Source organism: Leptopilina heterotoma, unplaced genomic scaffold, assembly GCF_015476425.1.
Source record: "Leptopilina heterotoma isolate Lh14 unplaced genomic scaffold, ASM1547642v1 Lhet_160, whole genome shotgun sequence".
NCBI lineage: Eukaryota > Metazoa > Arthropoda > Insecta > Hymenoptera > Figitidae > Leptopilina > Leptopilina heterotoma.
Window position 1 is genome coordinate 84,834 of NW_025110875.1, and position 27,166 is coordinate 111,999.

Here is a 27,166-nt window from a genome sequence, read left to right on the forward strand (position 1 = left end):
GCAGTCAAGTTCGGCCCACTTTTTGACCTATGTTTATAACTTTCTATGAATATTGTAAATTACTTGTGATCTGAAAATAAAATATAGTTATAAACATTTAAAAAAAAGAATGTAGTCAAGGATGGCCCATATAGTCAAGGTTGGCCCGCGCCTAAAATTCGAAGCGCAAATAATTGAATTGTTTTAAAGTATTTTATAAAAAAAATGTTTAATTGTTTCCAAAAGAATTTTATTAAAATTTTCAAGAATAATTTTTTTCTTTTAAACTGTAAGTAGATTTAAAGATATATAAAAATTTTCAAAAACAAAAAAAATGAAAAAAGTTACTTTTAGTGTCACAAATTTTTAAAAAAGGATCCAAATCGTAGCTAATTGTAAAAAAAAGTAGTAAATCGTAGGTTTTAGTAGAAGAGTGCAAAGTCTGAACTTGAAATGAATCAACTTAAATGATTTCAAATCGACTCACAATCAGTCTATACATAAAAAAAAATTCTTTTCGCATTTAATTCAAAATAAACGTTTCTATATTTTGGACTTAAAAAAAGTACTGAAAATATTCAGCGAAACGTAAATTTTTATATAGATTCATATATTTCCTAAATAAGACAAAAATTTTACCGATTAGGAAAAAAATAATTTAATTATAAGTAATTTAATATATAATTAGAAAAAATGGAATAAAAGAGGAAAAATAATAAAAATTTGACTTGTGAATTTTGACATGGTAATGAATATAGAACCCATGCGTTTGCGTGCTGTGTTGCTCTCTATATATATATGTATATAATATCCTACATTCGAATAAGCGAAGCGAAAATTATAATTAATGATTTCTCTATTTTATTTATTTTTGATTAATAATGGCAAAATGAACTTACCCAATATTGGATTGATTGGATTGGGTGGCTCGAATAAGAGGGGGTGGTTGGACATGAACGGCAGATTGCATCGTCGTAACCGGATAAACGCCGGGATATTGCGCAGCTCCGCCACCACCCCCTCTACTCCTTGACTGCTGAGAGTAAGTCTTACTCGCCGTTGTCATTTGCTAAAACAAATTCAAAAAATTTCAATTTTCAGCTTTTTTAAATGCAAAAAAAAAACAAAAAAAAAATAAAAAGAGTAATTTCTATTTTCCTAAAAATTCAAAATGGCCGCTTGGAGACAAATTCGAAAGAAGAATTTCTTTCGAATTTGTCTCCAAGCAGCCATTTTGAATTTTTGAAATATTCTCTCTGCTCATTATGTTTATATCAAAGTTCCATATTTTTTGACTTAGTATTTAATACTAAAAGGAAATTCGATTCGAAAATCTAATTTTATTTATTTATTTATTTATTTATAATAATCAAAGTTCCTAGGTTTAGTAAAAGAAAAGCAAACTACTAGGGATATAATTCTAAATTATTTTTTTCAGGTTGAAAGATTAAATTTCTTTTGCAGATATTTTTAGGATTATATTTTTCAGAGGAAAATTTATGATTTTGTTTTTCTTGAAACTTTCTATTTCTTGAACCTAAAGAGATGTTTTGCACATTTTAGATTAGGGTTTTTATTGCCGGGTATCTGTGAAACCTACCGATAGTTTAACTGCTTTTCTACCGAGATTAACGCCCGTGCGACAATTTAACCGATCTAGGTAGGATGAGTTTTATTATATTTAGAAACACTTTGTATACTTTATGAAAACATCTCTCGCCTGACACTATATTTTTTTTAACGAATCTTTTGCTTTTACTTTTAGGCACAAAAACACTCACTTTTGACACCCTTTGTACAAAAAATTGGCTTCGTTTTTCACGAAAACTTTATTACCTTCAAGGACGGCGCCTTTGAGTCAGTAATTTCTGAACGCTGTAGATTAGCATAACTCAAAATCAAAAGGAAATATAACCCCAAAAAATGTTGTTATTTTTAGTATAACTCTAGGGACTCTAGGTCAAAGGGAAACTTAACCTCAAAATTAGATATGTTAATTGCAATTTTACTATTTACTAAATTAAATAATGTATTACATTTCTCTGTTCTCTAAAAAGTGAGGTTTATTTTTATAATGTAGAGTCAATTGTTATGTCCTAGAAAAAATATTTTCTATATTTAAATCAAGCTAGAAACGACAGATAAAGAAAATTATCTTATTAAAAATGGAGGGGTTGACGCGCGCAGAGGGCGAAGCAAAATCCAGTTCTTGATATCCCAGCTCATTATTTTTTTATAATCTTTTCATTTTTATTTATTATAAACTGAAGTTATCAATGTTTTTGTCGACGTAATAAGACCGACTTTTTGTGAAAAACTATTGTGTGAATTGTAATTTAAATTTGCTCTTTGTCCAACAGTTTAACTGGTCATGGGCATTATTTTGAGGTTATGTTCGCCCTGTGACCTTCGCTCTACTGTTTAACTAAATATAGACCTAATTTTCAGGTTATGTTTGCTCCTTATTTATGATGATATAATTTTGAAAAGAACAAGATCTTTTAGAAGTCATTTCGCCAATATTTTATTTAGATATTTTTAAAAAATCGTCATTTCCAATGTTTTACAAAAATTTGAATAACTTCTAAAATAATAAACGCTTTTTCATGATTTTTGAGACTTATTTTAAAGGTCATTTGCTACACTATAAGAATTACTTGTAGGCATTAACGTGTAATTTTTTTTTATAAAGTGCAGTCCGTCAAAATTGGACCAAAAAAATTCAAAAATTTTGAAACCATTTTTCTGTACTAAAAACTATTCTAGAAAATATATTTTTGTATGGTGTACATTTTTCAAGAAAATTTAATAAAAAAAAAATACGTTTGAATTTTAAAAATTATTTTTCTGTTAATAAGAATGTTTCCGAATGTTTCCAATTTTTTGAATTTTTTTTGGTCCAACTTTGACGGTCGGCATGTTTTAAGAAAAAAATTACCCGTTAATGCCTATAAGTAATTCTTATAGTGTAGCAAATAACCTTTAAAATAAGTCTAAGATCATTAAAAAGCGGTTATTATTTTAGAAGTTATTATTTTAGAAAATGACGATTTTTTAAAAATATCTAAATGAATTACACTGGACTACAAAATTTTTTTTAAAGAAAGTATTGACCGGACCATGTTTTTTATATGTTTTTTGGGTCGCTGAATTCGAATCCGAACTCAGTTTTGCGCCATCACGTCAAATTTCTTCAAAATGGCGGAACCAATATGGCTGACGTATTTTAAAAAAAAAATTATCAGATTTATTCGAAACTTGTTACCTGGGGGTTTTTGGGGTCGCTGAATACGAATTTCACATTAGTTTTAAAAAATCCAAAATAGCGGATCCAATATGGCTAACGAATTATTTAAAAATTTACCAGTTTTTGAATTTTTGAAAACTAAGGTGAAATTTGTATTTAGCGACCCCCAAAACCCCCGAGTATAACGTTTCAGGTAAATCCAATAATTTTTTAAAAATTGGTCAGCCATATTGGATCCGCCATTTTGAATTTTTTAAAACTGAGGTGAAATTCGTATTTAGCAACCCTAAAAACCCCCGAGTAACAAGATTCAGGCGAATTGGGTGAATTTTAAAAAAATCGACGCCATATTGGATCCGCCATCTTAAATTTGGAATATTTACGAGTTTCTTTGATTGTTTAACATTATATAATATTTTTTCAGTGTTTTAAAGTTGCTTTTTAATAGAATCTTCTGTTTATTTTTATTTAAATCTTGTTTACAGTCAGTTTTTTTCGAATTTTATTAATTTGTGAAGAAACTTGACGTGATGGCGGAAAACTGAGTTCGGATTCGAATTCAGTGTCCCAAAAAACATATAATATACATAGTCTGGTGAATACTTTCTATAAAAAAATTTTGTAGTATTGGCCAAACGACTTCTGAAATGGGACGCATGATTATTCCCCAAATGTCATTTTTCCGAAATGTCATTTTACCGAACTGCACTTTTGCGAATAGTCATTTTTGCGAAAAGCCATTTTTGCGAATTGTCATTTTTGCGAAATTTCATTCTTGAGAAATGTCATTTATGCGAATTGTCACTTTTGCGAATCGACATTTTTACGAATTGTCACTTTTCCGAAAAGTCATTTTTGCGAATTGTCATTTTTTCGAAAAATACAATAGTAAACTTGTAGTATATATAGATTCACTATTGTATTTTTCGCAAAAATGTCAATTCGCAAAAATGACAATTCGCTAAAATAGCTTTTCGCAAAAATGACAATTCGCAAAAATAGCTTTTCGCAAAAATGACAATTCGCAAAAACGACAATTCGTAAAAATTACTTTTCGCAAAAATGGCTATTCTCAAAAATGACATTTCGTAAAAATGTCGATTCGCAAAAGTGACAATTCGTAAAAATGGCGATTCGTAAAAATGTCGATTCGCAAAAGTGACAATTCGTAAAAATGGCGATTCGCAAAAATGACAATTCGCAAAAATGAAAATTCGTAAAAATGACTTTTCGCAAAAAATACTATTCGCAAAAATGGCTTTTCGCAAAAATGACTATTCGCAAAAGTGCAGTTCGGTAAAATGACATTTCGGAAAAATGACATTTGGGGAATAATCATGCGCCCCTTCTGAAATATCTTATTCTTTCCAGAATTTTATCAACTTTCAGAAAATGAACAAAAAAAATTTTAGTTTCAATAAATTTTATGTTTTAAAACGTTTTCCATTCGCCTAAAAATGGGTGGTCTCTCAATTTTGACCGGTAGTGTATAATATATTACAAATAATTAAATTTTTATATAATAAAATTTATTAGAAAATCTCTCTAATTGCGATTGTTTTTTGTCGGTGGAATGATTTGAAATGAAATGCCTCATATGAATTAAGCGAGCTACTTAAATTTCTAAACACTCACAATTATTTTATAAAATACTTTTTTAAAAATTTTTTTTTTTTTAAACTTGCTGTAAAATTATTTTAGATGGAGGGGGCCCATATATTTGAAAGGGGGATAGGAAAGAATGGAAAAAAGATGACGTGTGAGGATTGCATGGATTTGTTGGAATTAGTATGGATATTGAAGGATGCGATGGATGAAGGAGCTAAGAGAGGTTAAGAAAAGTTCTATTTTCGCCACACTTACTTTCGCCACTCTGTTCAGAGGAATTAAGAAAAGTTTTACTTTGGCCACGCTAAAAATTTACTTTCGCCACTCTGTTCAGAGTTGTTGTAAAAAGTTCTACTAGTTGCACAATCTACTACTTTTTGCATCACTTCAAAAGAAAAGTAATAGAAACAAATAAATACTCAACATACAAATTATGAAATGAAATCAAAAATATTATTTAAACTCACGTTATGTGTGCTGAGTGCAGAATTAGGCATCCTAATAATTTGATTAGCCTGCGAGACCAAAGCGGCTTGAAAAGTCGGTTGAGTGCTAACAAGTCCCGACCAGCCATTAACAGCCGTTTGAACAGCATTGAGTGCAGCAAAATCCCTTTGCGTTATTGGCTGTGCAATCGTATTGCTCCTAACGGAAGAAATAGTCGACGACGATGAATGTTGTGCATGTGAAATTGGTGTCCTAAGTTGCGTGACTCGTTGAATTGTCGCATTCGGCCTCTGTATCATATTCTGCATTGGCTGTGCTCTCACAATTGTATTTTTCGCTACATTATTTTGAACTGATTTTGGCGCCGGTGGTGTTGCCGGTTGTTTTGTCCAACCGCCACCACCACCGCCACCTTTACTATTAACAATTAATTGCGAATCCATAACTTTACTGGGCCAATAATCCTCAAAGCCAGTCCCAGGTGGGAAGTAACTCTTAATATCACTGAGACTAATGACAGAGCATGTTTCACTAGCAAACAATTCATTTCTAATTCCCTGAACTTTACAGCAGAATTTCAAGTAGGATAGATCCCAGCCCTCGAGTTTTTCCGCCTTTAGTTTTAGATTGTCAGTCTCGCCCTCGAAGTAGAATAGAGGAACGTATTTGAGGTTGTCCTTGACGGTGTAGGGGACGACGGATTCCTTGTTGATGCGAATGAAGCCGCACTTGTCGGAGGGAGTGGCTCGATTACTGGCGGTGAGTTTAGTGTAACAGACATCGAGGAAGGCGTAAAATTCCTTGGCGTCAGCGAGCCTCACGACAAGATCTTTACTGGTGAATTGCTCGCGGCCAAATTGATTTTCACAGTGCTTTGAATTTATTTCGTTGAGTAGCTTACTCTCGGCTTCGGTGATGTAGTAACTGCGAATGCAGGTACAACTGTAAATGTCCGAATGAAGATAGCTCAGGTACTTGTTGAGGAGCTTGGACTCGAGGATCCGCACTGCACAGAATTTTTCGCCGGCACGAAAAATATAGGGAATGTGTGTTTCGTCAAAGCTGACCCAACCGAAACGTCCACGTTGGCTCTCGTCATCTAGAGGGACTTTTCCTTCCTTTGCCTGTGGAGTGTCGGTGGCACGCTTCTGCTGTGTTGTGCCCAGGGTCAGGGTGTTGGTATTGTTGTTGAAGAACAACATACCCTGAAGACTGCCTTGTTGTAGGCCACTCGGTCGCTGGACGCCGAGGGTCGCAACACTCGGAGTCATTTTCGCCTTGTGTGCTTCCACCATCTTGGCTGCCAGCTCCCGGATTTCGGCCTCATCTGGACGTTCTTCTTTAACTGGAACTTTAAACGAATCTGAAACAAATAATATTTATCTTATTATTATTTTATCTTCATTAAAGTATACAGCCCTTGATTTTTATTCTTGTTTTTCATTATTTTTCATTTTTCCTAATTTTTCAAAATAAAAGAGTATAAAAATTAGGGGAAAAATGAGCCAAAGAGCAACAAAAAAAAAGGTTGAAAATTACGTAATTTTATATAAGAATAAAAAAATAGGGAAAAAATGAGCCAAACAGCAACAAAAAAAAAGTTGAAAATTACGCAAGTTACGCAATTTTAAAGAAGAAAATAGAAAAATAGGAATATTTGTAATACAATAAGAATTTTTTACTTAATTTAAACAATTTTTCGATAGTTTTCATCTTGGTGCCAGAAATTATATTTTCGACGCTTACAGGCCTCGAACCAGTAAAATTATTTAAAAATCCGGACTTTGCGGACCAAAAATAAAAAATTATGGACTGTTCACAGACCAATTACTGACAAAAATATAACCAGTCCGAGTAAAATAAGAGAATATTTTACTTCAAACTATAAATTAAATTTTAACTATAAAACATGAATTCAAGAATTTTTAACTAAAATTCTTCTCTAAGTCAATTATTTTTAATAATTTTCAAAAAAGTTCTTTGACAATTTTCAAATACATTTGTTTACAATATTCAATTTTCCTTCAATTTCAATTATTCGTAAATTCTTCAATTAAATAAATATTAGAAAATAAAAACTTAAAATAATATTCAAAAAAATCAATTAAACTTTTTCAAAAAAATCCAATTATTTACAAACTTTATGCTATATTGCTTTCAATATTCAATTATCTAAAATTAAAACTAAAATTCTTATTTAAATAAATTTTTATTAGAAAACTCTACGAGAATTGAATTATTTAAATACAAAAATAAATAATTTATTCAATAATTAAATGTTTGTTAAAATTTAATTCTCGTAAAGAATTTTATCAACAAAATTTTTAAATAATTAAATTCTTTCGACAAACTTTTATAAAATTTTTAAGAATTTCATTTTTCGAATAATTTAATTAAAATTGTATAAAAAATAATTGTAATTCTTGCAACGAATTTTATTAAATTTTTATAAATAATTCAATTTTTATGAAGAATTAAGAGAATTTAAAAGAATAATTCAATTATTTCGAAGAATCCAATTAAAATTGTAATAAAGGTAATTGAATTTTTTTTGTAAAATTTTATTAAAATAGTAGATATTAAAAATCATTGAATGGACGAAAATTTTTGAAAATAATTGAAATTTTTACAAGAATTTTGCCAGCATTTTAGAAAATAATTAATTTTTATTAGAAAATACTTTGAGAAATCAATTATTGAAATACAAAAATAAATAATTAATTGAATAATTGAATGTTTCTTAAAATTCAATTCCCGTAAAGAATTTTTATCAACAAATTTTTAAATAATCGAATTCTTTGGACGAATTTAAAATTAAATTTTTAAAAATAATTACACTTTTTTAAAAAATTCGATTAAAATTAAACATTAATTGAAATTCTTCTATAAATGCATTATTTTTAATAATTACGGAAAAAAATTGAATTTCTGTAAAAATTTTATTATTTATGAAAATAATTGAATTTCTGCAATAATTTGTAACTTTTCGAAAATTAAAAAATTTTTTTTTTTTCGTGTTTTTAACTAAAATTCTTCTATAAATGCATTATTTTTTTATCATTTTTGAAACAGAGTTCTTTAAGAATTTTCAAATTCATTTCAAATTCAATTTTGCGAAATTTCAATTATTCGTAAATTCTTCAATTAAATATATACATATAAGAAAATAAAAGCTTCAAATAATTTTTTAAAAATCAACAATTAAACTTTCTTAAAAAAATTAATTCCACAGAATTGTTGGTAAAAAATATGAAAAATTCAGATTTTCAAAGATTTTAATTTGAAACCATTTCAAAATTCAATTATTTCTAAAAATTCACGCTATTATGCTTTTAATATTCAATTATTATCTCAAATTCTAAATAAAATTCAATTTTAAATCAAATTTTCTTAGAAAATTTTACGAGAATTATTAAATTTAAAAAAAAACAAAATTAATAAATAATTTATTGAATAATTGAATGTTTCTTAAAAATTGTATTAAAAATAATTGAAATTTTGCAATGTGTTTTATTATTTATGAAAATAATTAAATTCCTAAAAAAGATTTTATTATTTACGAAAATAATTGAATGCCTGTAAAAATTTTATTATTTTATGAAAATAATTAAAGGTTTGCGTATAGAATTTTATTAATTTTTTTTTTTTTAATATTCGAATGCTTTTAAAAAATTTTATTAAAATAGTGGATATTGAAAATCATTATCATTTCTCCAAAGAATTTTACAAAAGTTTTTTAAATAATTGAATAATTTTATGAAAATTTAAAAGAATAATTTCAATTATTAAAATTTTATTAAAAATAATGTTATTCTTTAGAAAAATTCTATTAAAATGGTAGATATTGATATTCATTAGCTGGTCGAAAATTTTTGAAAATAATTGAAAATTTGCCAAAAATTTTTGAAAATAATTGAATTTCGGAAAATAATTTTATTATTTATAAGACTAATTGATATTTTGACTAGAATTTAAAAAAAATTTTAAAAATAATTGAATTTCGGAAAAGAATATTATTGTTTATAAAAATAATTGAATTTTTGAAAATAATTTAATTTCGGAGAAAAATTTTAATTATTTATATAGATAATTTCAATTTTGACGAGAATTTTTGTAAATTTTTGAACATACTTTGAAATTCTGTAATGAATTTTATTATTTATGAAAGTAATGAAATTATTGCGAAGAAATTTATGAAAAAATTTTGTAAATAATTGAATTCCTGTGGAATTTTTATTATTTTATGAAAATAATTAAATCTTTGTAGAGGAATTTATTAAAATTTTTAAAAATAATTGAATTCTTGCAAGGATTTATATTAAAATTTTTAAAAATCATTTAATTTTTGCAACGATTTATATTAAAATTCTAAAAAATAATTGAAATCTTGCAATGATTTTTATTGAAATTTTTTAAAAATAATTGAATTCTTACGAAGAACTTTATTAATTTTTTTTTAAATAACTGAATTCTAGCGAAAAATTTTATAAAAATCATTTTAAACAATTGATTTCTTTGAAAAATTTTATGAAAATTGTGTTTTAAAATAATTAAATTCCTGTGAAATTATTATTATTATTTATGAAAATAATTGAATTCTTGCGAAGAATTTTATTATTTACGAAAATAATTAAATCCATGAAAAAATTATATATTATTTATGAAAATGCTTACATTACTGCGAAGAAATTTATAAAAAATTTGTAAATTATTGTAAATAATTGAAATTTTTCTAAGAATTTTTAAAAAAAATTTTGAAAATACATAATTGAATTTGGGAGAAGAATTTTATTATTTATACCTAAAGATAATTGAAATTTTAATAAGAATATTCTTAAATTTTTTAACATAATTGAACTTTTGTAAGAAAACTTTGATTACTTTTGAAAATAATTGAATTTCTTGCAATCATTTGTAACTTTTCCAAAATCTATCGTGTACAATTTACGAACTTTTCTTATTTCTAAATCAAATTAAAAACTTTAAGGAACTTTTTTGTAAAAAAAAACTGACTTCAATTTAGAGACTAGAAACTTGATTGTTCAAAAATTGTTATATTTTATAGTTTAAAATTTATATTTATAAAACAAACTTATATTTTATGATACCTTTAATAAAGTTATTAAAAAAATTAAGTTATTTCATTTATTAAACATTTTTTATAAACAAATAATTAATAGAATTGTTATTCAGAGAAAATTCTATATTTATTTTTCAGTTGACTAATAAAACCTTTCAGCACATTCCATTCTAAAGTAAAAATAACGAAATAAAATCTTAAAATTATTTAAACAATTTCAATAAACAAATACCTCATATACTGTTAATTTTTACAAAAAAATAATCCCTTTCTACAGAAAATCATTTAAATAATACTAAATATTGTATTTAGCTAAATTTTAAAATCGGCTCTTTAAAAAATCCAGTTAAAAGTACAGTTAAATAAGAAATTCATTGAATAAAAATCACAATGCAGAAAAATTATACATTATTCATTAAACAAAATTTTATGCATATAAACTTTTGAAAAATTGCATATGGATAATATAATTTTTTTTTAATAGTAAATTTAAATAATGACTTTCAAAAAATTATGTAAAACTTTTGAAATAATTTTACTTTTAAAATTAATATTAAATTTCTCAGAAGAAACGAAGAAACAAAATTGTTCTTTTCAGATTTTTGTTAAAATTTTCATAATTATGAAAATACTTTTTTTATATTATATATTTTTTTTTAAAATTGTTTATAGAGTTTGAAAATTGATTCAAAAATGTTTTCGATATTCTAAAAATATCATTTAACAATAAAAGACCTAGTTTGATTTTGCTATTAAAAAAATAGAAGCTAAAAACTGTTCTTTCTCTTTTATTTTTTAGAATAAAATTATGTTGAAGTTATAAAAAAAGTGTAAGAAAGTTACAATGAACTTTTATTAATTCACAAATTTTTAATTATTTAAAAATTATTACTCGAAACTTAAATAAATATCTTTAATTACATTTACGAAAATTTAACTATAATCTATAGGTATTAAAAAAATAATAAAATGTTTTCAAAAGATTTTGAAGAATTTTATTAAAATATTTTAAATAATTGATTTTTTTCGAAAACTATTCTTGAAAATTGGTTTTCATGTCATTGAATTTCTGTGAAAATTTTATTATTTATACATTCATTGAATTCTTTTGAGAACTTTTATTAGAAAAGTAGATATTGAAAATATTTGAATTTTAGCGAAGAATTTAATTATTCGCGAAAATAATTGTACCTACTCTTATGATTAATTTTCCAAAAATTTATAAAAATAATTGAATTCTTACAACGAATTTTATTATTAATTTTTGTAAATAACTAAAATTTGTTGAATCATTTTCTGAAAATTGAAAATAATAATTTATTCTTCATTCTTAATATAATAAAAATTTAATTAAAATTGTATTAAAAATAATTGAATTCTTACGATAAATTTTATTATTTAGAAAAGTAATTTAATTTTTGTAAACAAATGTTACCAAAATTTTAGCAAATAATTAATTTTTTTCGAAGAATTTTATTAAAATATTTCAAATATTTGAATTTCTTTGAAAAATTTTTCTTGACAATTGTATTTCAAATAATTAAATTCCTGTGAAAAATTTATTATTTATGATATTAAATGAATTTTTGCGTTGCACTTTAAATTTGTTTCTAAAACAGTTGAATTCTTTTGAGAAATTTTATTAAAATAGTACAGATTGAAAATATTTTAATGTCAACGAAGAATTTTATTGTTTGTGAAAATAATTGTATTATGCGAAAGATTTTGCAAACTTTTTTAAAAATTGTTTTAAAGAATTTTATAAAAATTTTTTCTAAAACAATTTTATTAAAAATTTATTTAAAATAATTGAATTTTTTTAAAGAATGTTATAAAAATTTTTTCAATTGCTCCTAAAGGAATGTTATTAAAAATTTATTTAAAATAATTGAATTGTTTCAAAGAATTTTATAAAAATATTTTCAACTGTTTCTTAAAGAATTTTTATAAAATTTTTTAAAAACTATTGAATTGTTTCAAAGAATTTTATAAAAATATTTTCAATTGTTTCTTAAAGAATTTTTATAAAATTTTTTAAAAATTATTGAATTGTTTCAAAGAATTTTATAAAAATATTTTCAATTGTTTCTTATAGAATTTTTATAAAATTTTTAAAAAATTATTGAATTATTTCAAAGAATTTTATAAAAATGTTTTCAATTGTTTCTAATAGAATTTTATTAAAATTTTTTTTAAAATAATTGAATTGTTTCAAATAATTTTATTAAAATTTATTTAAAATAATTTTATAAAAAAATTTTCAATTCCATCTAAAAAAAATTTATTAAAATTGTTTTAAAATAATTGAATTTATTGTTTGAAAGAATTTTATAAATATATTTTCAATTGTTTCTTAAAGAATTTTTATAAAAATTTTTTTAAATAATTGAATTGTTTCAAAGAATTGTATAACAATGTTTTCAATTGTTTTTAAAAGAATTTTATTAACAATTTTTTAAAATAATTGAATTGTTTCAAAGAATTTTATTAAAATTTATTTAAAATAATTGAATTATTTCAAAGAATTTTATAAAAAAAAATTTGCATTGCATCTAAAAGAATTTTATTAAAATTTTTTTAAATAATTGAATTGTTTTAAAGAATTTTATAAACATTTTTTTAATTGTTTCTATAAGAATTTTAATTACATTTTTCAAGAATTAGCAGATTTAAAGTAGTGCAAATTTTCAAAAAAAAAAGAAAAGAAACGAAAAATGTCAAAAATTTAAAAAGAAATCCAAATAGTAGCTAATCATAAAAAGTAGTAAATAGTAGGTTTTAGTAGACGAATGCGAAGTCTGTGTGTTTGCATATATCGTAAAAATAATTTTTATAAACTTTGGAATTTCATAGTTAATTTACAAAAAGAATCATCAAGTTTCGTCAATTTTCCTCAAATTTATGTTCACTTTTAAATAAAATGTTAATTTCCCAAACTGTAACAAAATAGATAAGAATTTGTTTTCAATTAAAAGTTTTAAAAAACCAAAACAAAAAAACGTTTTCTCCCATAAAAGAAAATAACACTCACACCCCTTTTTAAAATTTGAAATTATATCGAAAAAAACAAATAAACAGCTATATATAGTGTGTCATGTACATACACCAAACCTGGGAAACAAAAAATCGATTCAACCGGGCGTCTCAATATTCACTTTTTTAAGGTTATGTCGCACCTATTCCACACATTTAATCAATGTTGAACAGCGTGTGACAAGAGAATTGTCCCACACTTGTCAATTCTATTCGAAAAAATATGTCTTCAATAAATTAAATTCTAAGACATTATTTTCTTGCTTTTATTTCTCCTTTTTGCTTCTTTTTTGACAGAAGGGAAACAAAAGTTAGACATGACAGTTTTATTTTTTTAACATTGAAAATTATTTACCAAAAATAAGAAATGAATCTTTTTATCGAAGATTCGAGGTTATAGTTTTAGAGGCGAGAAAGGTCAATTTGCAAATTTTCTGGTAGTTAAAGAGAGTCTGGACAAGTGGAAAAATTTTATGGCGAAAGTATATAGAGAAAAGTGTCAAAGGACAGAAAGGATAGAGAAGAAAAAGAGAGAGAGAGAGAGAGAGAGAAGAGTAAATTTCTGTGTATGAATCCTAAAATGTTTTTCTAGTGTTTTCATTTAGTGTGTACCTCCGACGCCCGGCGAAGCACTGGCGAAGACTGCACTGCACCCTGCCGAGGATAACGCCATTATGCCAGCGCCAGGCGGACCTGGCCTCCGTGATACTGTGATTTCCGGCGTTCAAGGAAGTCGTGCGGCGACATGGAGCAATTCAGCTGGAGCTGCGATTTACACTGGAGTGCATTTCCCGTGCCCGCGGTTCGACGCGAATCACCGCGAACGAACCGGAACCGATGCAAAAAAAAAGGGGTCGACGATTATGACGACGACGACTAGGGACTCTCTCTGTTAGTGTTCGTTTCGTTTTAGTGAGAGAATTTCGCCTTTTTTATCTTTTGCCTCGGACTGTACTTGGTGGTTTTCAGCCGTTGGCCGTCTGTCCGTGTCCCGAGACAGTTCCCAACCACTATCGCTACGAGTCGCCACACGACTCCCATCAACTACCGCCATCTTCACAACTTGCTTTACAACTAATTTTTCAGACACTACTCATATCTCTCTAGTTCACCTTCAGTCTTCAACACTCCTCTCTCAAAGAACCATCAAAGTTAGGAATCGCACCGAAGAAATTCTCCGCTAGTTTTTTTTCTCCTTCTTCCCCCTTTTTTTGTGTAATCCTTTATTTTCTACTACTTAGTTTTATTTAAAACTATAAAAGCAAAAACTGAAAGTATTAAAAAAATACTTGTTTTCTTGACTATTGTCGAGAAAACAAGTATTTTTTAATACTTTCAGTTTTTTAACTTTCTTTATATCAAAACGAATATTTTTCTAAACGTGAATTACGTGTGTGGTGCGGGCGCAAGAGTTCGGAATTTAAATTACTTGAATCTATTTACATAGACTTTTTCATGTAGATTAACATGTGCTTTACATTGAACATTTTTTTCAACCATTAGGAAGGGGTGGGGGGCAGTGCTGCCAGTTTGGAAGATTTTTATTCAAGTCTGAAGAAAATTAAAGCCATCCGCGATATTTAAATAATTTGAATTAAGGCAAATTAAACGAAAACATTCGGACAATGAATAAAATATTTATTTACTCCAACGTTTTGAAATCTAAATGATTTCCTCTTAAGGGAGTCTATCCAAAAAATATAACAAAAATATAATAATAAAAAATAATTTAACAATTAATAAAATAAAAATTAATGTATAATTATCTTACCAAAAAATAATAATTAAAATAGACGAAGACTTAAATTTTTATGCCCTGAAGATGGAGTAGAGTCTGGAGTCAGAAAATTATAAAGGAACTTAATATTCATAGAATAAATTTAAAAATAATTAAAAAAAAATTTTAAATGTAAAATATAATCAATAATAAAATTAGTAACAAGTTAATAACAATTTCAAAATTAATAAAAAAAATTTTTAATTTATGAAAAATCTTTATTAATAAAATCAGATGTCTGTCTGTACATTGCTTAAAACTTCAAAATGTTAACATGATTAGTTATTATGAACATCAAAGATTCCAAAAATATTCTTAAAAAATTTAATGTATGTACCTATGTATGTCTGTCACAAAAACTTTGTACCCCAATCACACAAAAACATGTGAATCGATTTAAGTCCAACTTGGTAGGTTATTAGGTATTGACCCAAGGAAGGTTTATAAATTTACAGATTTAAAAAATATTAATTAGAACGGAAGATATTCAATTTTTTCAAAAAATTTCAAAATTTTTTATTTTTTCATGGATTGCTGTTAAAGTTTCTATACTTGAGTATTACATGTTATTTAGTCACATTTTAGCATAATTTTGCAAAATATAAAGTCCTATAACTAATATGTAAGTATAAAAATGTTTTCAAAAAATGGAAAATTTCAAAATTTTACATTTTTTCATGGATTGCTTTTAAACTTTCTATATTTGAGTATTACATGTTATTTGGTCACATTTTAGCATAATTTTGCAAAAAATACTATCCTACAACTAAGATGTAAATATAAAAATATTTTCAAAAACTTCAAAAAATGGAAAATTTCTAAATTTCACATTTTTTAATGGATAGCTTTTAAACTTTCTAAAATTGAATATTATATGTTATTTAGTCAGATTTTAGCATAATTTTGCAGGAAAATACTATCCTATAAGTAAATATAAAAATATTTTTAATATCAAAAAATCAATACTAATTACTATGAAGTTTAATTCAGTAGTATTTTTGGAGTCTCTGATTAATATTTTGACGTCAAAATAATTTAATTCAGAATTATTTATCAAATTAATCTAATATTTGCAAGAACTTTAGAAATATTGAAAATGAAAATTTCTAATCTATGAAAACAAGTTTTAATGACAAATTAATTTGCGACAGTGTTGATTTAGATTTATATTAGTTATTTTTTTATTAAGGGCTTAGCCAAAGTGTAAAAATTTTAAATAAATAAAAATCTTTTTGAATAATTGAAATTTTGTAAAATTTAATTGAAAATAATTACTTTTTTTAAAAAGTATTTTGTTACAATTTTTGAAAATCAATTTTTGAAGAATTTTAATTACAAATTTTGAGAATAATTTAATTATCGAAAATGTTAATAAAAACTCTTAAAATATAAATCTAAAAATGAAAATTAATCAATATTTTCAGTATTTTTAATTACATTTTTTACGAAAATTCATTTTAAACAATTAAATTTTTGTAAAATTTTATTGAAAACAAATTGGTCTTTTTTCTAGTATTTTGTTACAATTTTTGAAAATCAACTTTTGATGAATTTGAACTGCAAATTTTGAAAATAATTGAATTCTTAACAATTCGTTTTAATCATCTGGCAGTACTGGTGGGGGAAGGGGATTTCCTACAGAATACGCAATTTTACGTTTGGATTAAGTTCAAAAGTGTTTCCCCATCTAATTTTTCTTCTAATTTCTCTTTCGCGGAAGAACTACGGAAAATGATCTATTAAACATAAAACTAATTTCCTTTTAAAACAAGTCCTTTAATGGTTAAAAGATTCAATTTTACACAAATTTAATTTAAACATAAAATTTCAAAACCAATTTAAACATAGAATTTCAATTTCCTTTTAAAACAACCCACACATCACCGAAACCTAATTTCCTAAAAATTTAAACTTCACATAAAACTATCCAATGGTTAAAATTTTAACATCGCCGCAAACAATATTTTTATTGATATTACGTATTTTTTGAAGTAAATTTCGATAAATGTTTGTGGTGAGTGTTCCAAATATAGTTTAAAACAAAAAATGTTAAACGTGTAATGGTTTTAGGTGAAGTTAGAACAATGCGAATCTATGAAAAAATTAAAGAAAAAAAAGGGACCGTCACGAAAGTTTAGTTTCAGAGTTAATACAAAACTAAATTAACAAGCTGAGTTTATTTTCGTGCCGACTCAAAACTAAATTAACAAATCTGTAAACTTCATTTTAGGGTATAATGAGAAAAATTCTTTACGCCGAATAAGTGTAGTACTAGGGTTAAAAAGCGTCATTTATCGACGAAATTTGTTTTTTTTTTAATCTAGAAATCAGTTTTATCAGCGCTGATGTAGTTATGGACTTAAAAATCGGATTAATAATAATAAAACGGAGTTAGAATGTAAATTATACAAATTATAACCGAGTGTGGCACTTTGTCGCTTCTTCAGGGAATTCGAAAATAAATTTAAAAAATGTAATTAAAATATATGATTTCTTCGTTGTAATGAAGGGGGTATATGTAAAAACTATATGTATAGTAATTGGTATTCGGTCATTTTCCCGAATGTAAAAAATTTCGAATAACTAAAATCCCGAATGGCTATGTCGCCGAAGAAAAATTTTTTTTTTAATAGTAATGAAGGATTTACTGCAATAAATTTTTACAAAAGTGAACGTATACAATTTTAGGTTATGTTTATAATTTGTGGAGTAAAAATACAGAAAGAGAATCAAATATTATTACAAATTATTGATGTTCAATTCTTTACTAGATCAAAAATATGATATATGAAAGTATAGAACTGATTTATGTATGAACTAATTTTTTTTAATATTATTTTTCTGGTCATTGTCTATTTCTTTTTATATTCTTTACCAGTTATTGTGTCTAAGTATGTAAACTATTGTTCATCTGAAATAAACTTCTTTTAAAGTTTCACTTGCTAATAAATGAAAGAAAAAACAAAATAAAACTTTTAATCAAGATAAATGTAGAACAAACATAACCTATAATTCGTTTGCTTCTAAGGTCCCTTTCTTGGGAGCGCGTCACTTATAAATATAAAATTTGTAATAAATGGGTCGATATATAATGTATAAATATTCAATATGTATGTATGTGTAAATAAAAATAAATATTTGTAAACTAATTAGAGCACAACATTATAAAAATAGAGAACACTTTTTTAAAATGTTTCAAAAAATTTATTTCGAAGAATCTAATTCGGTATATAATTCCTAATTTTTTAAAAATATGCAATTCTTCTGATAGAGGACCCTACAGATTTTACATTAATATCGTACCCCAGTTGATTTTTCGGTAAATTTAAAATTCAGTCGTCGCTCTTTAGATTTCAATCAAGAAGTTAAAAATCCTAAAGTTAAAGAAAAATCGACTCGGAGCCAAAACTATAACGTAAATCCTGTGGGGGGTCCATTCAAAAAGAAAATATTGACCTACTTCAACTTTCTATTCAAGAAACTATAAGTTTAAAATAGTTTTTCAAAGTTTTGCACCAATTTTAAAAAAATCGATTTCAAGTTAGAAACTTTTAAAAATATGTTCAAATTCAATAATTTTTTTTCAATTTTTCTTTATATAATCTTGTAATTGGTCTTACGACTGTTGGATTAAATGTCAATGAATAAAGAAACTTAAATATATGCGAAAAATCAAATTTTGTTAGGGTTCGTTCATATACCACGTGGCCAATTTTGGAAAAGGGGGGGGGATCGTCAAAATCCTATTGGTTTTTCAATTCACAAAACTTGAATGAAATAAGTAAAATTAGTAACATTTTTAACTCTAAAAACCCCCAAATAACAATTTTCGACGCTAAACATCGACGCTTACTTCAGGGACATTGTGGACGACCCCTTAGTTTCTTAACGGTCTCGTAAATTTAAAAAAAAAAATCCCTCTTGAATTTAAGGGGAAGGACCAGTGAAATGTTAACCCATCAAAATAACGTAAATTTAAAAAAAACGTAAAAAAAAATATTAACACTAAAATTTGTTAAGCTGATTATAACATAAGAGTGATAGGAACAAAAAATCACTTTATTATAACTAAAAAAAATTTTAACTGAAAGTAACATTGAAATGTAATTTAATTAAATATTAAAATGTTACTAATGTTTTACTAAATTTGCAACAATGAATAAAAGATGTGTTTCAACTTTATTACTTTGTATTCGTTGACCCGAAAAAATTAATGTTAATCAGGGACCTTGTTAAAAATAATAAATTCAAAAAAGTTCTATAAAGATTTATAATCAACAATAAAATTTTTTTTTTGAAATACATAACCTAAAATTTATCAAGAAAAGGTTTCTTTAAAAGGAAACATTAAATAATTTTGAAATCGAAAAACATTTTTTATAAAGAGAAGGAAGTAAAAGTTAATCAAGTAATCCGATAAGTTTTTTAATTTCCGTTAAGTATTAAACTTTTAGGAAAAGAATTAATTTTTACGCAGATAAATCAATTTTACGGTTTTTCTAACCTTAAAATCGATCGAGCGTGTTATAGAATTACAGATGTTTTCGGACTTTGAATAAAATAAATTTTAGAAACAAAATGCTTTAAGTGTACTTTTATGGATTCTTTTTTCTTTGAATAAAAAATAATTTAAAAATTCTGTATTTTAAGTGAAAATTTTAATTTTTAAAAATAATTATAATATATTAAATTTGATTTAGAGAAAGTTTTAGGTTTGTTATAATAAAAAATTTTAACCTATGTATTCAAAAGAAATTTGAAACCTTTTCTAAATATTAAAAATAAAATTGTTTTAAAAAAAAGTTTTATTAATAAAGACAGGAATACTTTATGCTTTTCATCGAGACGATTTATGCTTTCAAAATACTATCATAAATTATGCTCTTAAAAATGTTTTCTTATGCTTTGCATTTGGAAAATTTGTTCCTTCATTTTAATATTTATAAAAAAATGTAATATTCTAAATAAGAATATACAATAACAAAAATTTTTTTTAGCTCATTTTGCAGTCTTCCTAATTTTAGAAAACACATTGAAATATTATAAAAATATACAATAATTGTTTAACCTACAAAAAAAATATAATTACTAAAAATTTTATCTGCGTTATTTCTTGTCCCCCAGTTTATAATTTAACAATATAGTAAGAAATTATAAGAAAAAAAACTAGAAAAAATGAAGTGGAACTATATGTTAAAAATAAGATAAAAAGAACCAATTTTCACGCAGGATAGACAAGACAAATTAATAAATTACTGTCTATAAAACTAGAATCTAAAAAAAGAATATATATATATATATATATAGGTATAGAATTTATATAAATAGCTTGGTTATAAAAGTGCGCTACCAAAGTAAAAATTGAAACATTCAAAAATTATACTTGTTTTTTATGTCACTTTAGGCCATTATTTAAAAAAAACAAGCTATTTAATTATATAAAAGAAATTTTATATATGTCATTAATGTCAATGAACTCGAAAAACTAGGTAAATGACCTACAAATCAATTCAACTTTTGTTTCAATAGTTTTTAAATAAAATTTGCTTTAAGATTTTAATTCGATCTACTCCGGAAAGAAAAATAACAATTCTTTTATTTATTTATTTTTTTTTTTTTTGCTGAAAAAAATAACAGCAATGCCAAAATAAGAACGATATTAATTCCGAGTTCTAAAAAAAAAACCTGACATTCATTTCACCCAGGTGAAACCATTCTACATGAATCGCTCAATATTTCCATACAAAATTCAACAAAAAAAAGTTCATAATCGCAAAAAGAAAAATTCCAAATCTTTTTCGATTTTTTAAAATTTTCAAATTGAGAAAATTTTTTGTTAGTGAGAAAGATTTGTTAACTTTTAGGTTATGTTATACCTAAAGTGTTATTCTTATTCATAGAAAATTATAATTTTTATGCAAATGCAACTTTTAATTTTTTAAAGTGTTTGGCAATTTAATTCTTTATGCTTCCACTAAATTGAATTTAAAATATTATAAAAATTAAATTAATTAAAAATTAATTAATTTGTTATTGAAATGATAGATTTCAACTTTCTAGAAGTCTATAACGGGTTTGTTTGTTAAACTGCTTCGTTATTTGAAATTTACTTAATTTACTTAATTTACTTAATTAAATTTATTAAATTAATTAATTTATCTAATTCCAATTTAGATTTTAGTTTCAGAATAATAAATGCGAAGAAATAATGAAGATCTGCTGTCAGAAGAAGATGGATAAAATAATTATGAGTTAAAAATTATAGTTAGATTAAATTTCTTTTGTAAATATCATTTATTTATAAATGTAGCCATATGAAATGTTAACCAAACTGAAACTTTTTAGCACACAAGGGTGCTTGGGGCCATGCGCTCCAATTATTACGAATTTCATATCTAAAATACTAAATTAAATTTTCTTCGTCATAGATAATATGCACTATATAATTACTATACTGATTAGTAAAAGATTTTTAGATTTTTAATTAACAACAAAATTAATATTTAATAAGTAATAATATTGTCTTTCGTAAATTTTTATAAGGGACCTATTTTACTGTAGCTATAAAAAAATGAAAAATAGGGATGTTTTATATTCTTAAATTTAGGCCCTTAAAGTTAGCGTCGACGCCCATCATCAAAAACTATTTTTTTATTTTTAGAGATAAAATTTTAACCATTTTTAACTAATTTCACGTGTTTCAATCACCTACAGAAAATAAAATTTTTGAGTACTTTCTTACCCTACAATCTTTTGAAAAATTGAAAATGATTCTTTTTAGTTTCTTGAAGAAAAACAATTTTTCGACTTTCAGCGTTGACGCTAACTTCAAGGATCTTCAAATTTAATTATTTCATGAACAAAAATGATAGAAATTATATCAATTTTCCATTATTTTCTCTTTAGAAAAAAATAATATAAAAATGTCACATTGAAGAAACCACTAAACCTGCTGGGTTAGCGTCGAAATACATTTCTTTTGGCTATAAATTGAAAAGTTATAAATTGTTTTAGGTTGAGAAAGTATTTTGAACTTATTTTTCACTCCCTACTTGAATGAGAAAAAAAAGTTAGCGAAATCAGTATAAAAACCGCAAATAATAGTTTTTGACGCTAAACGTCGACGCTAACTTCAAGGATTTGAAAGTCAAAAAACAAGAATAATTTCGAAATATAAACGAATTTGTAATTTTGTAGCATAATTGAATATAAGAACGTAAATTTTACATATTAGTTAGTATGTAAATTAAAATTAATATTTGAACATTTTTCTTTTTTTTAAACCGAACATGCATCTTAATATTTATGAATAAACATGAAGAATTTTAATTTTCTTTCATATTAAAATTTGTTTTCAATTTAAAAATAATAGCGCAGAGATTTAAAAATATAAATGAATAAAAATTAATAGATGTGAAAATTGCTTTTAAAACTGAAGGTATACCATCAATTGGGGCAATTAGTATAACATTGGGGTAACAAGTAACAGGACTTTAAGAATTAAATTAATATTCTTATAATAATAATTACCTATTAATTAATTAAAATTGTAATTCATATTAATCGATTTATCCAATAAAATTTGCCTCACTATATAAAAATCTTATAATCAGTGCATTCGAAGTAATATAAATACTCGGTAATTATTAGCATATACGTATTTGATATAAAAGATAAGAATTAGTTTTAATACTTTGCCGAGTAAACTCCTTAAGGTATAGGAGAATAAATATTTAAAAATAAAATAAATAAATAATCCTGACATACTTTCACTTTGAAATCTACAGTATTCCTTGTCTCTTTATTATACACTTAAAATATGAAAAAAAAAATTTTATCACGATTTCAGCAAACAGAATAAGAAAAGAATGCGGAAACAAAAAAAATGAAAAAAATCTATTTTTTGTTCCAAATCTAAAAAAAAAGTTAACTTTTTGTGTCATTATAGGTATCACATTCGATATATGTACATTTATTTTTGACTCTTAAAAATTTTATAAGGGATTTTAATAGTTCAAGGGTATAGAAAAAGGGACTAACTGCGTGATCCTTGTAAATTATTTTCTAGGGTATAAAAATAGAATAAAAATAATAATTTTTAATTAAATAATATTTCTCTGTACAGAAAAAACAATTTATTTAAATGTTTCACGTTTTTTGGTTTTACGAGAAAATTAATTTTTTAACACTCAATGTCAATGAAAAATTCCAAATTTCAATTCTTAGAAATCCTTTAAATAACTAAAGAACAATTTTTTCAATTTCAAGTATTTTTATTTTAAGATTTTTAATTTTGAAAATCATAAAGAAATATGCGAAATCATATAAAAATAAATTCTTTTTTCTTATTCTTGCATATAATGAAATTTGATATGTGAAATGAAATTTGAAAAAGAAAAACTAATCCTTGAAGCGTGACTGACATTTATATAAATATAAAAAAAAGAAAAAATATTTTTTTTAAGAATTCATTAATTTTTTTTAGTTTTACGTTTTTCAACATATTTTTTTTCATATTCCTGAAAATCCTCAACGTCATCAATTTTAAATAATATACGTTTTTCAGTATTTTATTACACTAAAGTACTTCATATATTTCTAAAAATAACAAAGACCAAAAAAAATCCATAATTCTCTTTTTCTTGCTTAAAAAAACTCTCATTAGAAGATATAATTAATTAGAGGCAAGAAAATTAATTATAAATTAAAAGCCCATTAAAATATTGTTAAATATTTTCTTCAAACAAGTAATAATGCTTAAAACAGTTTTGTAAATTGTTTAAAAAATTTATATTTTTAAAAATAAATTATTTTTTTAATTGTACATTTTAAATATTTGAAACTTATTCTATTTCTTATAATTTTTTGTAATAGTCAAGAAATTATTTTAAAAAAATATTAAAATTTAATTTTATATTTTAAATTTGTATGTTTCTAGAGAAAAAATTAGTTTAACATGCGATGAAATAAGTAATTATAGAAATAAATAAAAAATTATTGATTGATAAAATAAAACCATAAAATAAATAATCCTTCTATGTATTTTATAACATTTTTGAATTACAATTAAAAATTGACTCACTATGTAAACATGTTCATATTTTGTTTGCAAACAACTGATAAGAAATATTAACATGTGCCATGGGTATCATTATTAAAATTATTATCATTATTATTATTATTGTTATTATAATTATTGGTAATATTTTTTTTTATTAAAATTTATTAGGTCAATTTCCTGCTATAGCAATAAAGAATCTTGATGAATTAATAGTAAAGAATGATGGACTGTGCGCAGCAGCTCGAAATGCTGACATAGTTGAGATAAACAGAAATAATCTTGATTTTAGCCATTGATAAATAATTATTTATAAATCTTCAATTTTCATTCACTTTACATTATAAAGTTAACGGTAATGCAAAATGCATCGTTGACCAGAATTTTCAGTTTTTGTAATAAAAAATATTTATTTTCAACTTGCAAATGTATTTTGTTTTACTTACAACACACAAGTGTAAATAGATAAACATTCACTGATACCGTGTAATTTAACAACAATATAAATAATATGTAGAATTTTGTATTTAAAAAATTGTACAAAAAATTGAAATTAATCATAATAAAAATTTAGATTTTTCAAATTAGCAAAATAATTTGAACTAAGAATTTTAATTTCAAAATTTTCATTTTCTTAAATTTACAAAAATTTTTAATTAAATTTCATTTTCAGTCATTTGTAAGCCAACTTTTATACATAAAATTATAAAAAAAGTAAAAATAAAAAAAAATTAAATTAAAAATAGAGAAATTTAGATTTTTAAATTCTTTTCAATTTATAAAAATTTGAAATTGATGATTTTAATTTCAAAAACTTTTAAATAATTTTCATTTACATTTTATTTTTAACCACTTTTAAGTAAATTAATTTTCTTTATTATTCTATAAGGCATTTTTTTCGACGAAACCATAAAAAAATATGCAAAAATTCTAAAAATCAAATTGAAAAATAAAAATTTTGAATTTTGAAATCTACATTTTTTTAAATTTACAAGAATTTAAACTAATATCTCTTATTTATTTTCATTTATTTATTCATTTATATAATTAATATACATTATATTTTTGTAAATTGAAGAAAATGTAAATTTTAAAAATTTGAATTTATAAATTTATATATTTTTTTTTGTTTTCAGCCATTCATTAGTCAACTTCTTTCTATAAAACTATGAAATAAGTCAAAATTTAAATTAATAAACATAAAAAATTAAATTTTTCAAATTAACAAAAATTTGAAATTAATAATTTTAATTTCAAAAGTTTTTAAATAATTTGTATTCATATTTTATTTTTAGCCATTTTTAAACCGCAAACTTTTTTTATATAAACTATAAAATAAATAAAAATTAATAAATTCAAATTTAAAATCTGAAATTAATTATTTTAATTCTAAAAATTTTTGAATGATTTTCATTTATTTTTTATTTCAGCCATTTGTGAGAAAATTTTTTTTTTCTATTCAACTATAAAATAAATGTAAATTAACAAATTAAAATTAAAATATAGGAAAATGTAGATTTTTAAAATTTACATAATTTTTGAATTTACACAAAATATTTATTTATTATTATATAGTTTTATAGAAAAAAAGTTGACTTAGAAATATGGCTAAAAATAAGCTATAAAAAAAGTTAGTAAAAATGTAAAATAATAATTTCGTTTTTTTAAAATTTACAAAAATTCAAAATTAATAATTTCAATTTTCTAAAATTTTAAAATAATTTCTATTGATATTTTATTTATAGCCGCAACTGTAAGTCAATTAATTTCTTTTATTATGTTAAGCGGAATTTTTTTTCTTGTAAAATTGTGTAAAAATTTAAATTTTCTATGTTAAATAAATTCAAATAAATAAAAGAAAATTAAAAGTTTCATTTTAAAATTTTACGCTTTTTCCCAAATTTCCAAAAAGGTTGAAAATATAATTTTTATTTGAAAATTTTCTAAATAATTTTCATTTTTATTTTACTTTTAGTTGTAATAAGTTAATTATTTTTTTTTATTGTAAAAGTAGTTTTTTTCTCTAAAAACAAAGAATAGAAAAATTTTTTTAGTAGAAAATTCAGCGCATTTTTTTTATTTACGTTTAGTTATTCATTTTTAAAATTAAAAAAATTTATTATGTTGTATTTAGTTAACTTGTATTAAAATGAAGTTGTTTAATATATTATAGACCTTTTTTTATAATAGTTGGAATTTCGTTGTGACCATTGGTCAAGAAATTATAAGTTTTATGATGTTATTATGTCAGAAATTTAATTTTGTCTCCAAAATATTTTTACTATGCGTTTCACCATGAACATATAAATCTTCAGGTTACTAGGTTATTGTTGTTATTATTATTATTAGTTACTTTATAAATTTTAATAATATAAATTTTTATTTTATTGTTAATAATAATTTATTTTAATATTATAAAGTTTAATAAATATTAAAAATAAAGAAATTATTTTTTATTTTATTGTTAATAATAATTTATTTTAATAATATAAAGTTTAATTAATATTAAAAATAAAAAAAAATCTATTTTAATGTTTCGGATGTTTGGATTAAGGGAATTTTAGTTTTAGATGTAATTTTTGTTTAAAATAAATCCACGATCTTAGTTAAAAAAAAAATTTATTTATAAGCTTTCGCTTGATGACAGCAAGCCTATTCAGATAAATTTCATTTTATTTTAATCAGTGCGAAAATATAATAGAATTATTCTATAAGGATATATATCGTAAGTACAGTTTTTTGAGGTTATGTGTTTTTTCAAATAAGTTTCATAAAAAAAAAATGCATTTTACAAAAAAAAATTTGTAAAATTTCCACAAAAATAATATTCCCCTGTTCTATTTTTTCGCAAATTTAAAATATAAAAAAAAAAAAGTTTTGATAGTTGACGGAAAGAAGATATGGGGTCGATGAAAGGAGGATCACAATCTCGAGACG

At 23.7% G+C, this 27,166-nt stretch overlaps 1 protein-coding gene across 3 annotated transcripts in view; it reads right to left on the reverse strand.

Annotated features, from left to right (window-relative positions):
- Window positions 1-27,166, reverse strand: part of LOC122498835 — a 74,405-nt gene that overhangs the window by 24,151 nt on the left and 23,088 nt on the right. For 2 of the 3 annotated variants that reach the window (XM_043606791.1, XM_043606793.1), the window contains exons 2-3: window positions 5,302-6,644; window positions 879-1,048 (exon numbers count right to left, since the gene is read on the reverse strand). In XM_043606791.1, coding sequence (XP_043462726.1) covers window positions 879-1,048; window positions 5,302-6,644 — 1,513 coding nt within the window. Of the gene's footprint in view, window positions 1-878; window positions 1,049-5,301; window positions 6,645-14,006; window positions 14,398-27,166 lie in introns of those variants that run through there. The other variant, XM_043606792.1, reaches the window with a different exon arrangement.